The sequence below is a fragment of the Pseudorca crassidens genome, chromosome 2, assembly GCF_039906515.1.
Source record: "Pseudorca crassidens isolate mPseCra1 chromosome 2, mPseCra1.hap1, whole genome shotgun sequence".
Lineage (NCBI taxonomy): Eukaryota > Metazoa > Chordata > Mammalia > Artiodactyla > Delphinidae > Pseudorca > Pseudorca crassidens.
This window is the reverse complement of record NC_090297.1, coordinates 65,606,397-65,619,880: the sequence shown is the minus strand read 5'-3', so window position 1 is coordinate 65,619,880 and position 13,484 is coordinate 65,606,397. Positions and strand designations below refer to the sequence as shown.

Here is a 13,484-nt window from a genome sequence, read left to right as displayed (position 1 = left end):
ACCCGGGAACCTGGCAGTGAGAGTGCCGAGTCCTAACCACTGGACCGTCAGGGAATTCTCTGAAACTTCCTTCTACTTATTTCCATATTTCTCAACATGGTTGATGGTATCACCACCTAGAATCATATTTAACTCTTCCCTTCTGTATTAATTTGCTAGGGCTGCCATAACAAAGTACAAAAATTAGGAGGCTAAAACAACAGTAATTTATTGTCTCAGAGTTCTGGAGCCCAGAAGCCTAAAACTGAGGTGTTAGCAGAACCACACCCCCTCTGAAAACTGTAGGGGAATCCTTCCTAATTTCTGGTGGTTTTCCAGCAATCTTTGGCATTCCTTGGCTTGTAGATGTATCACTCCAATCCTCTATCTTCACATGGCATTCTCCCTGAGTCTCTGTGTCTTCACATGGCAATCTTCTTATAAGGACACCAGTCATATTGGATCAGGGGCCCACCCTACTCCAGTATGACCTCATCTTAACTAATTATCAATACATTTGAAATGATCCTATTTCCAAATAAGGTCACATACTGAAGTACAGGGGGTTAGGACTTAACGAATCTTTTTCAAAGGGACACAATTCAATCCATAACACCTTCCCCTCACTAAAAAATCGGATAAGTCGTGAATCGCTAAATCTGGTTAATCAGCACTAAATCTCCTTAATATCTTTCAAATCAACATCTTCTCTCCTCCACCAGCCACTCCATCCTCTCCATTCTCCTCCTTTACACACACACACACACACACACACACACACACAAACCCTGTTCCATTCTCACTGTTTCTACCCTTAATCATCAATTCTCTTCTGCACTACTGAAAGTTTCTTAAACTATCTCGTCTCCTTGGTTTCAACCACACATCCCAAAACCATTTATGCTACCACCCAGATGATCTTTCTAAAATAGAAATCTTATCATGTTATTCCTCTACCACCACCACCACCCTCTTCCACTCTCCAGCAACAGACCTTAAAACTCTTCAGTCATCTAAAGGAGAAACTGATATAAAGCCCTTACTTCATCTTTTTGCCACTCTCTCATATGCACTCTATCCCCCAGCTAAACCAAGCTGCTTACTGTTTCACATCTCTTTGCTTTTACATATGCTGATCCTTATCTAAAATGCTCTTCCCTTCCTGAACACTTGACATATTTTACTACCTTTTAAACTCCCTTGACCCACAAAGAACTGTAAACATTTTTTGTGCTAACATTTCTTATGTTCCTCTATTATCATACTTATCACATGGTGTTTCAACCCTACTCCATGCGTTTTTTTCTTAACTACACCTGAAAAGCCTACCTCAAGGTCAGACATCTTTTGTGCGCCTAGCACCTAGTACATAGTCTGTTCCATAATAAATATTATTGAATTATATTTTTGGTAGTTTTTTACCAAACTCTGAAACTTTTGCTTGAAGTGAAAGATTTAAAAATGTGCTACCAGAGAGGTTAAACTAAAAAGCAGCTAAAAAATAATTTAGGAAAAAGAAAGATTTTTAAAAATCACTGCTTGCTAAAGAATGATCAGAATAGCTTTAAAATATTTTAAATGCATTACTCACCACACATCTATTAGAATGGCTAAAAAAAATTTAAAAACTGACAATATACCAAGTACTAAAGAACATGTGGGAAAACTGGACCTCTCATACATGGCTGACAGGAATGCAAAATGGTATAAGCCCTCTGGAAAAGAGTCTGCAGGCTTCTCATGAAGTTAAATATACACTTACAATATGACAGGGCCATTCCACTCCTATGTAACCTAGATAAATTAAAACTTAACACTCACACAAAAATCTATACACAAATGTTTATAACAGCTTTATTCATAATCACCAAAAACTAGAAACCTAAATGTTCTTCGGTGAGTGAATGGATAAACTGTGGTACATACAAACAATGGAATACCAGGCAGCAATTAAAAGGCACAAGCAAATGGATAAATTCTAAAGTACATTATGCTCAGTAAAAGAAGCCAGTCTCAAAAGGTTACATGCTATATGACTGGTAAAAACAAAACTATAGGGAAGGAATGCTTAACCATACTCAGTGATTGCTGGGTTAAAGTTAGGAGTCAGGGAAGAATCTGGCTACAAAGGGACAGTACTAAGGGAATCATCTGGTGGTGACAGAACTGTTCTGCATCTTGAATGTGGTAGTACCACGAATCCATAAATGTGCCAAAATTCATAAAATTGTAGACCAAAAAAGATTTTACTGTTATGCAAATTTTAAAATAAACAAATGTATTACTTCCTAGGCATGAGGATAAGCTGCCCTTTTCCTGTACTCCCATATACCTTACCCCTAGACTTGAAGATTACTTTATGTGAGGAGAAAGGTGGAACAGACTAAAAGAATGGCTTTGAGATGGAAATTCAAGGAGTTTGCTAAAACATTATGGACATTTATCTTAAAAGACTGAATTATAAGATAATGATCTATAATTTTAGAGAAAGGCAAAGGCAAAGAGGTACTGAAGAGTAGAGCAAATAGACCTGAAAATTAAAGGATGGATTGTCTTCCTAGCATTCACCTCCATCCTATAGTACCACGACTTTATAATTATATCTGCATTTGATTTGCTTTTCCATATGTTTCGGCAACACACAAAATGACTGAAGAAAAAGTATTTAATTTTAAGAAGATATAAACCCATTTTTATTTCAGTATTCCAAATCTAAAATAAAAGGGATTAATTGGTTGGCTGCCATTTTTGCATCAAAAGCTGCAGAATGATGATGAAGAATTTCTTAAAAGTCTAGTGGAATTTAATATTAGGGTTAAATGTAAAGGGAAGTTAATACATTTGAGTAAATGATATTCAGCATATTTAATACTTCACACCTGTCTCTGCTTGCCTGTTTTTCTTCCGCAGCCAGCCCCCTTCTCCCTGTTATTGCTTCCTCCCTTTTCTTCCCTGCCCTCCCAAACAATGTGCCATTCCCTTTTCCTCCTCAGTACCTTCTAGAAATTTGCCACAAACCTAAATTATCTAACTGCTTTTAGGAATGACTGCATAAAATATAATTCATTTCAAAGGCCGTGAATTTAAATGTGACTAATGGTCAAATTCAAATACTGTGGTGCTCTATTTCTAAAACATGAGAATAGGAAATAGAAGTAGTCTAATAAGACATTTAGTATATATCTAATGTAATTATTAACACTAATTTACAATTATTTTTCAAAAAAATTATGTGTGTATTTCAAATTATAACTTTTTCAATATGTCTGGCAACTAATGTGTACTTGGAATGCTGAATAAAGTAAAAAATATTAGTATTACATTTTATAAAATAAAATGTGTATATATTAACAAAAAATAGGGCCCTCATCAGTCTGTGAACAATTTTTTGTAATAGTAATTCACAGTAATACAAATAACTATGAATCTTGCAGCTTACTGAATGTATACCCTGAGTTCCAGACACTTAAGTTTCCAAGAGTAATTTCCCTACCTTAGGCCTTTGGGCTGAGATTATGTGAGTAAGTCTTCTACTGAGACGGAACTATAGAAATAAGGTGTTTGAGAAGACAACAGCTCTTTGCAGTTACTGAACAACTGATGGTCTTCCATTTTCTTTTGTCCATTTATAAAACCATAATCACCTTTGGGTTAACTCTAAAAGGTGGTGTGAGCCACATGCCTGTGGAAACACAATTTTATAAAATGCTCCCTTGTGAACCAAGAATTAAGGCAAACATATCAATATTACCTTTCTGCTGCCTTGTTTACTCACCTAAAAAAGATGGTCAAAAATGAAAATTTGGAAAAGGGAAAAGAGAAGAAGTTGGTGAGTAGAAAATGGAACACCTGGCTATTTGGTAACTACTCCTCGCAGAAACACTCTCTGCATTACAAAATATCTATTTGCTGAATTTCACCTTTTAGAACTATACTGAATGCCAAAAAGTATACTTTAAAATTCTCGGTATCATTCTAACAAACTTCAGAAGCATCCAGTGTTGGAAGTTGGGGGTATTAATTAAGACATCATTGAGTCATAATAAGAATGTAAAAGAAATATTCCTTCTGAATAACAGTGTAAAAGAAAACCTCGCCTAAGTTTTCAGACCTGCAAAGAAAGAGTTCTTTTAGCTAAACTATTTATGATAACATTTTAAACCATAACTTGTAAATATAAATAAACTTAACATGAAGTTTCATAAATAAGAAAAAAGAGTCATGTTACACTTTTTTCTAACATAAAAATCAGTTCTTTAAATAGTTCTCATTTTTTAAGTTATATAACAAATATTTTCTTATATAGAACATATAGATGATAATTCTGAGGTTAATATAATGTAATTTTCAATTAAAATACAAAATTTAGCAAATATTACTTTCTTTTGCTCTTGGGAAAAATGAATTCTAGGTTCCTCATATTAAGACATATTATTTCATTAGTATAAGATGTGAGTTGTTATTATTCTTCAGTGATTCCTGAAACTTGTTCAGCCCTGGGAAAATCTGCTTCATATTTCTTTTTGAGATTACTTAAATATGTTCGTAAACTGTCTGGATCCAACTGAGAGTTTCGAGCAGTTTGAACGAGCCTAGTAGCTAGATGGTACACAGCTCTCTGTCTTTCCATCTCAGGGGTACTCCTTTGGCTTTGCTGTTATTGAAAAAATATAGATAAAAATTAAAATATGAATACTATCATTTTTTATTTTGGCAATATTCTATCTCCTTTCATAGAAATAAGAACTCAATGGTTAACCAATCCCTTTGAATAAGTCAGCCCCATCCAACTAGCTAATCATGTACCAGAAGAAATAAATACTATTTTGAGAATAACATTTCTCATGAGTATTTACTACTTTATGACAGATCCTTAATCCTTGAAAACCACTTCTCAATGAAAAAAAAATCTGCTAAATGGTCAAATATCTCAACACAACACCAAAGAGTAATAGAAAATCCACAGAGTTATGTTCTACAAACATAACTTTCTCATCAAAAAGGTATGGGAAAACAGCACTCTGCTCATTGCTATGCAGTATTCATAATTTTAAATGTCACTCAGAGTACTACTCTGTATCTCCTACTTTAATTCCCCAACAGATAAACTAGTGGACAGAATGGGTCATCAGTAAACTGCTTGTCCCTCAAAACAGTTCATATATAGGATTGCTAGAGCCTAAAAGAAAATACTGCCTGAGGGGTAAATTACATTTTTAAAATAAGCAACATAAATTGCTAGTTGAAATTATGTCTTAATTATACTTACAAACTATACTTAAGGATACCCAAGAAATAATGTTTAAAATGGGAATCTTCTAATACTTTGGAAGACCTTTAGAATTCAGTCCTTGAATACCTCCCTTCAGGGTTGGGAGTATAGCTAGAAAATTCTACATTCATTTCTTTGCCTGAGCTAGAAAGAGGAAGCAGCATTTTCAGTCTTAACTATTTATGTAAAGACTTAGCTTCCATTCACTAAAGGAAATACAATCCCTTCAACTCCTCAATAGCCAAGAATTCCAGATATTTCTCTACTTTCACTATAGGAAAAATGAATACGACTCCATGAGGTAGAATAAGATTATCATATATTGATCCATCCATCTATTTGATACACTGATTGATCAACTATCAGTTTATTATTTAAATGACAGTTATTGAATATCTATTATTATCTATATTCCAGACCCTATAACTTGCATTCATGACTATGGGGGCATACAAAAATGTCATCCTGACATGATAATGGAAGTCAAAAGGCTCAGTCTTACAGTGAAACACACATGTTTACAAGCAACTGATTAATCATGAAAAGTCCCATAAGAGGGATATAAAATGTTCAGAGGAAAGAAAGTTCACTTCCAGCTTGTGTCAAGAAAAGCTTAAATAGGATGGAGTACTTGAAATGAATCTTGATGGATAGAAGAGCCTAGAAGGGAGGGCATTCCAGATGGAAGAAACAGAGAGCAAACACATTAGAAAGTATGGTACACAATCAGGTCAAAATGATGGAATGACAAGTAATTCAATGTGGCAGAAATGTACATTATAGTTAAATTGAGTAATGTTATACAACACTGAGGTAGTAAACAAAGGGAGATCATAAAGCAGTAGTTAACAAACTTTAGTTTGCTTAAAAATCATCTGAAGACTGGTGAAAAATGTAAATCCTTGAGCCACAGGAGACCCTTGAAAATCTGGGATGGTACCCAGTATTCCAGGTGATTCTAACGTAGGTAATCCTCAAATTACATTTTGAGAAATAACCATAGAAGACTTTCAACATTAGGCTAAGGAGTTCAACTTTTATTTGGTAAGACACAACTGAAAATTTCCGAGCAGGAAACAACATAAGAACTATGCATTAGAAGACAATCTTGTAGAAGTATGTAGAATGGGTTGGAAAAGAGAGAGAACCTACTGCTTAGTCCTAATGAGAGGTAATTAAGAAGAAGGACTCATAGCTCTGATGGGTCACTGGGAGATCTGAAAGTGAAGAGATGAGAAGATTTTTCAAAAGATGATAAATTTAATTTCGAACCTACTGAAGAGTGAAAACATAAATTAAGATTTCAAGAAGAAATATGGATAAAAATATATAGATTCAGAGTCAGAAAGAAATGAAAGTGGAGGCTGAGGAAAGGTGAGATCAGCAACAGTATAGTTTTTTTTTTGTGTGTGTGTGGTACGCGGGCCTCTTACTGTTGTGACCTCTCCTGTTGCGGAGCACAGGCTCCGGACACACAGGCTCAGCGGCCATGGCTCACGGGCCCAGCCGCTCCGCGGCATGTGGGATCCTCCTGGATCGGGGCACAAACCCGTGTCCCCTGCATCGGCAAGTGGACTCTCAACCACTGCGCCACCAGGGAAGCCCAAGAGTATAGAATTTTAAACAAAGAAACGATGGTAATACTTCTGTTTGGTAGGTGGAATAATATAAAGCACTAGTGAAGAAAGGAAAGAAGTAATAATCAAAGGGGTAGGAGAATAAGAACATCCAGGAGAGGACAATTCCACAGTAGCCAAGACAGGGAAGAATTATGAAAAGGGAAAGAAGGGTAGTGGCAAATGCCGTAGAGGGAACAGGGAAGATGAGAAGTGAAAAAAAGGCCATACGATTTTATGAATAGTTAGTTTTTAAGAGGAAACTTTCTGTGGAGTGATGACAAGATCCAGTTTGCAAGTGGAAAATGGAAGAAGCAAGTATAGATTACTCTTGGGAAATTGGCAGTAAAAGGAAGAGAAATATAATTTGAGAAGGTAAAAAAAAAAAGATTTATTGGGAAAAACTTAACCATATTCATAGGGGGAAAAAAAAGCCACTGAAAAAAACACTAAGAAGAAAAGAAACTGATGAAGAAACTGATCTTAATCGAGATGGAAAGAAGGTAGAAAAGTTAACCTTAAAAAGGTTGAAAGGGGCTTCCCTGGTGGCGCAGTGGCTGAGCGTACGCCTGCTGATGCAGGGGACGCAAGTTCGTGCCCCGGTCCGGTAAGATCCCACATGCCGCGGAGCGGCTGGGCCCATGAGCCATGGCCGCTGAGCCTGCGTGTCCGGAGCCTGTGCTCCGCAACACGGGAGAGGCCACAACAGTGAGAGGCCCGCGTACCGCCAAAAAAAAAAAAAAAAAAAAAAAAGGTTGAAAGGTAATCTCTTCCTCTGAAATAGGAAGGAAGAGAAATAGGTGAAAAACGAATTCCAAAATAGAATTCTGAAGGAGGAAAAGGTTCAAGGACTCACCAGGATGACCTCAAGTCTCTCAAAAAGTATAGGAGGTAAATTTTTTTGTAGAGAGTAAGGTTATTGAGGGCTCAGGAAGAGTAGAAACATTTTGAAAGAGTTACTATAAGAAACCACATAGATTAATGGGACAGAAGAAAAAACTATTCAGTAAAATATTCAACCAAAGTTAGTATATACAAATTTGCAGTGGCTAAAATTAGCCTGAATATATTTTGAGCAGCACCAGGAAATCCAAAACCTAGAAGGCTACTGGAGAGGTTGCCCATAATTGGAATTTGGCAAGAGGAATTCTGAAGAACTAGGTAATGAGAGGTTCTTTAGAAGTGAAGCACTGCTAAAATTACTGGCTAAGGAATTCCAATGGAGTAGTTAGGCAAGGAAAGTCATAAAAGCAGTCTAGGAGGTCAAAAGACTGAGGAATGCGAAAGAAAAATTGAAGGCAGGTTAAGAAAGAGTGAAAGACACAGGAAACTGTTAATACTGAAGAAAATTTCATACTGCACCTAGCATAGTTTACTGAACACACTGGATTCTTAAAACAATATAAGGCAACTTGATGTAAAAACCTGAAAAAGGATTTCCAAATTTTCAGTTAACAGATATGAATTCAGTGTTGGATCTACTGCTTCCTAGCAAATCACTTAAGCTCTATGAACCTCAGCTGTAAAAATGCACATAAAAATAATACCTTTATTATTTATCTTTTATTAGACCTAACTGCTTCAAGAAGAGTTATGAGGCTTATATATGATAATGGATAGAAGAGTTTTGAAAACTATTTAAAAAGACATGAAAATGTTGTGCATAGTGATTTTTATTTTTAATGCTTACTTTATAGAGATTTCTTTTCTTATCATAAAGTCAATGTAGTAACAAGTAGGAACTGAACTGTTTAACTTTTGTCTCCTATCTTATTAGTAGGTATGCTGGGAAAAGTTATAATAGATCAAACCAAAAAAGTTTTGAGAAGTAAAAAGGATTTTCTTTATTTAGGAATTAGGTTTTTGTTTTAAATATTTTAATTATTAATTATATATATTTAGATCCGAGGCCATAATAAAAATGTACACTAAAAGTATTTTCTTGAATTTGAAAAACAATTCTTATTGCTAAAGAGTTTCTTACCAAAATTTGTCTGGTTATTTGACTTGTGATTTCTTTGGCATCCAAGACAATTGATGGTGGGAGTGATGACACCTCTGCAGCTTTTAATCCTAAAATTATCAAGAATGGGGCTTCAATATTATTATTGCTGGTTTTGTTAAGTTTGTTTTAATCAGTATGAATCTTTTCTTCACAGACTTAAATTTCCTTTCTTAGGTATTTATGAACTACTTAATTCTCAAAATTAAGTTTCCCTAAGTTCTGGATGACAACTTACCAATTATGAGATTTAATTACTTGCTAACACATGTAAGACAAATTAGAATATCAATTACCTCTGAAGATACCTCTGAGATAGCAGAAAACATGATAGGGAAAGGAAAAGAGGTAATAAAAAAATCAAATGGTAGTAATAACATTGAAATTCCAACTACAAATTCAGTTGGTTTATAGGTCAAAGGAAATAACAGGTTTTTCAGGGTAGAAGAAAGTGTAGTCAGAGATAAGCCTACAGCTGAATATTCATCTGTCTAGCGGATCAACGAGGGAAGAATTTCTCTGAAGACATAATGGTAGGTGACTACTCTTCATGCAAATTCAAATACCAACTAGTATTCTCATGTTCCCAGATTTTTATTGTGTAAATGCCTTACAGACTTTCTACTATGTGCTAATAGTTTATTTATTGCTTTAGAGGCAACAGAAGCAACACTAACATTTATTTAGAAGTTACTAATTGCTAGGCACTATGCTAGGCAGTTTGTATTTGATAATTCATTTAATCTTCAGAAATCCACATATATCACCATTTAATAGATGAAACTGAGGCTTATAAAGATTAAACATCTGATACAAATTAAGTTACCCATTTGATTTTCCCATTTCAAATAGCAAAACAAAGATGCTATTTTTACCCTCACAAATGTCACATTCATAGCTAAAATAAGTTTTGGAACTTTATGTGTAAAATTCAACTGAAAATTCCCTCAATCTGTGCCACTTTACATGTCACAAAATGATTTAGATAGAAAATATCTAACCAAGTTTATGAACACACATAATTTGGTAATACATTCCATTTTAAGACTTAAGAGTTAGCTATCAAGTTCCCTGAATCTGAAGAAAACAGAGGGATGCTGTTACTGAAAGAGTATCTAAGAAATACATAATTTTCAATTCATTATATAACTTGCAAATATAAACTAATTACATTTTTCTAAGGATAGAAACTATACTTCTGGGACTTTCATGTATTATAATTCTACATAGTTACTGTTAATATGTTTTAAAATAAGCTTAATATATGTAAAATGTGAGTTTGACATAGAAAATACAGTCTTAGATCATATAAGCACTCAAAAGAATGAAAAGGAAAGTTGCTTAGACTGACAGTCAAGTAAAGAGAAGAAACTTTGTCTTACAAGAATATGTAGTGTTTCAGTGTATATATATAATTTCTATATGCAATACCATAATTTTTTTCTTCTGTAAGTCCCTTAGAAAGTTTGTAGGTATACAAGATTGCTTCTTTATTTCTTGAGGTGTTCTTTACATGTTGAACTTCAAAATGGACGTTTTCTACATTAGGATATAGAACATCTATATGGCATAGTTCCAGGAAATGTGTAGCGAACAGTGTAAACGCCTAGAATATACAACAATGAATATCAGTATTTTTAAATGAACTAGAAAATTTTATTTTAACTATTTAAACATAAATTTTTAGTTTAACCTTCTAAGTAGCTTAGCAGAAATGTAGAAATGAAACTGATGAACTTTGACACTAACATGGTCAATTCATCTTAAAATGTTTTGAAATTTTATATTCAATGAAGAAAAAATATTTACTATGATTACACACACACGTATGTTACGCTATGGGAAAGAGAACAAATGCAAAAATCCTAAAAAAAAGAAACCTGAAGATATTGAAAGGATGAAGTTTACCAGAAATAAAGCTACTAACTGAGGTAATCATTTATTAGAGAAGTAATCCACAAATGAAATAATAAAATTTCCCTCAACTTTTAAAAACCTTTACTTTAAAACTAGCTTCCTTCCATATAAGTAGTTTTGGGAAAGTGAAATCAATGGATTGTCTTAGGTATTTGAAATTGCAAAGGTTTTTGCTTTTATATTTGCATTGTGTTTGGGATAGGTACTTAAGGGGAAAAAAGGTTGAGGACACTGCTTAGTACAATGATTCTTAAACTTTAGTAATCCCCTGGAGAGCTTGTTAAAGATGCAAATTCTTGGTGCTTATCCCGCTCACATTCTAACAATCAGCAGTGTAATTTAGGGCCCCAGGGAACTGCATTTTCCCTAAGTACTTTAGGTGATTTTGATGGAGGTGGTTCAAGTGACTTTTGACCAGCGCAGTGGCTTCCTGCCCAGAGTTACTGAAGCAGAAGGAGATATAACTCTAACTCATTATGTTTTAAGATAAAAGTGAGAAACTAAATAGGTGATTAGTGGAAATTTTAAATATTAAGCCATTAAAAAGAAAGTATCTGACCGGCAAATGGCTATCAACTATGGAAAGGGGGTAGCAGAGGGAGGAATGGTTTTGTATATGACAGAAAAATAATAAATCTCAAAAACTACTAAACAAACCAAAAGGTGGTATAAAACAAACCAAATTTACAAAGCAACAGGAAAATATTTAGAAACCCAGTAAACTATCAATATTTAGAAGCTAGAGACCATGTTCATAATAACACTAACATGCTCAAATTTTATATATCAAATCAATCTATTCTAGTAACTCTGTAAACTCTATTTCGGGTTAATTAGACTTAACGAATAATTATTCAGGACCTTTATATTGCAAGGATTGTGCTAGGCACTAATGATACTAGATTACAAATTAGGCTCCTTAAAAGTAAGTAGCGGGCTTCCCTGGTGGCGCAGTGGTTGAGAGTCCGCCTGCCGATGCAGGGGACGCGGGTTCGTGCCCCGGTCCGGGAAGATCCCACATGCCGCAGAGCGGCTGGGCCCGTGAGCCATGGCCGCTGAGCCTGCGCGTCCGGAGCCTGTGCTCCGCAAGGTGAGAGGCCACAACAGTGAGAGGCCCGCGTACCGCAAAAAAAAAAAAAAAAAAAAAAAAAAGTAAGTAGCAATAATTATATTTTTACTATCAAGCCAGCTGCTTCAGGATGGTGGAGAACATGATAAGACAAGTGAATTCCATGAACACGGGCCCATTGCTGCATTGCATTTGTTAGGAAGTGAGTTCCTTAATCAGAAGCAATTCTGCAATTCTGTGTGGAATACTGTGATGGTGGATAAAGCATTCTGTTAAGTTCATGGGTGGTAGTTTTTGCAGAAGCCACATATGCAGGGAAGGCAACTCTGTATCCACAGTAAGTATCTAGTCCAGTAAGAACAAGTTGCTGCCCTTTTCGTGATGGAAGTGGTCCAACATAATCAACCTGCCACCAGGCAGCTGGCTAATCATCTTGGGGAATGGTGCTGTATCAGAGGCTCAGTGCAGACTGGGCAGGTTGGCCATGATGAGTGGAAATTTATTTTGCTGAGCCCATACACAACCTCCATCCATGCTACCATGGCCACTTTGTTCATGAGCCCCGTGGGTGATGGCAGGGGTGGCTGAGGAAAGAGGCCAACTGACATCCACAGAACAGGTCATCCTATCCAGTTGATTATTAAAATCCTCCTCTCCTGAGGCCACTCTTTAGTAAGTATTCACATGGGACACAAATATATTTCCATTTTTTTGCTTATTCAGAGAGATTTATCCACATCCCTCTTCCCCAAACATCCTTGTCACCAATTTTCCAAAAATGTTCCTTCCAAGTCTCAGCCATACCATTGGCTACAGCCCATGAATTGATATATAATCACACAACCGGCCATTTCTCCTCACAAGCAAAATAACAACCAGGTACAATGCTTCAAGTTCTGCCCAGTCAGACAATTTTCCTTCACCAGTGTCCTTCAGGGACTATAAAGGGACTATAGTGCTAGAGCTGTCCACTTTTGGGTAGCACCTGAATATCATACAAAATGATCTGTAAACAAGGTAAGTCTTCTCTTCCCCTGTCAACTCTCTATAAGGCCACAGGTACAAGGTGAAAGAAAGTAGTTTAGTAGGAGTGGGGACCATGAGTACTTGGGCCATGCCTTCATGTAACTTACTTGTGCCTTCAGGGACTTCTCAGGCCCAATCATGTATATATCCCTTCCATTTGATGATGGAGTGCTGCTGTGCATGCCCAACGTTATGGCTGGTGGATCAGATAACACCCAGCTCATGATGGGCAGCTCAGGTCACATGATAACTTGGTGGCCCGTGGTTAATCATTGTGTCTCTACTAAGGCACAGTAGCAGGTCATGAGCTGTTTCTCAAAAGGACAGTAGTTATCTACAGAGGATGGCAGGGCTTTGGGCTTTGCTCCAAAATCCTAATGCCCTGTGCTACAAGTCACCTACAAAGGGCCTGCCAAAGGGGCCAAATAGCATCTCTTATCTGTCACTGATACTTCAAACACTATTGGACCTGCTTGATCATATGGCCTAAGTAGCAGAGCAGCTTGCAAGGCTGAACCTGTTGCAGAGCCTTCTCCCGCTCTGAGCCCCATGCAAAACTAGCAGTATTCAGGTCACTTGGTAAATGGGCTGGAGTAACACATC

At 36.0% G+C, this 13,484-nt stretch overlaps 1 protein-coding gene across 3 annotated transcripts in view; it reads right to left on the bottom strand.

Annotated features, from left to right (window-relative positions):
* Positions 1-1,853: 1,853 nt before the first annotated feature.
* The window catches only part of MSH4 (mutS homolog 4), a 98,229-nt gene continuing 86,598 nt past the window's right edge, over positions 1,854-13,484 (bottom strand). For all 3 annotated transcript variants that reach the window (XM_067726597.1, XM_067726596.1, XM_067726595.1), the window contains 3 exons: positions 10,301-10,475; positions 8,852-8,940; positions 1,854-4,633 (listed from right to left, as the gene is read on the bottom strand). In XM_067726597.1, coding sequence (XP_067582698.1) covers positions 4,442-4,633; positions 8,852-8,940; positions 10,301-10,475 — 456 coding nt within the window. In that variant the 3' untranslated portion in view covers positions 1,854-4,441. The remainder of the gene's footprint in view (positions 4,634-8,851; positions 8,941-10,300; positions 10,476-13,484) is intronic.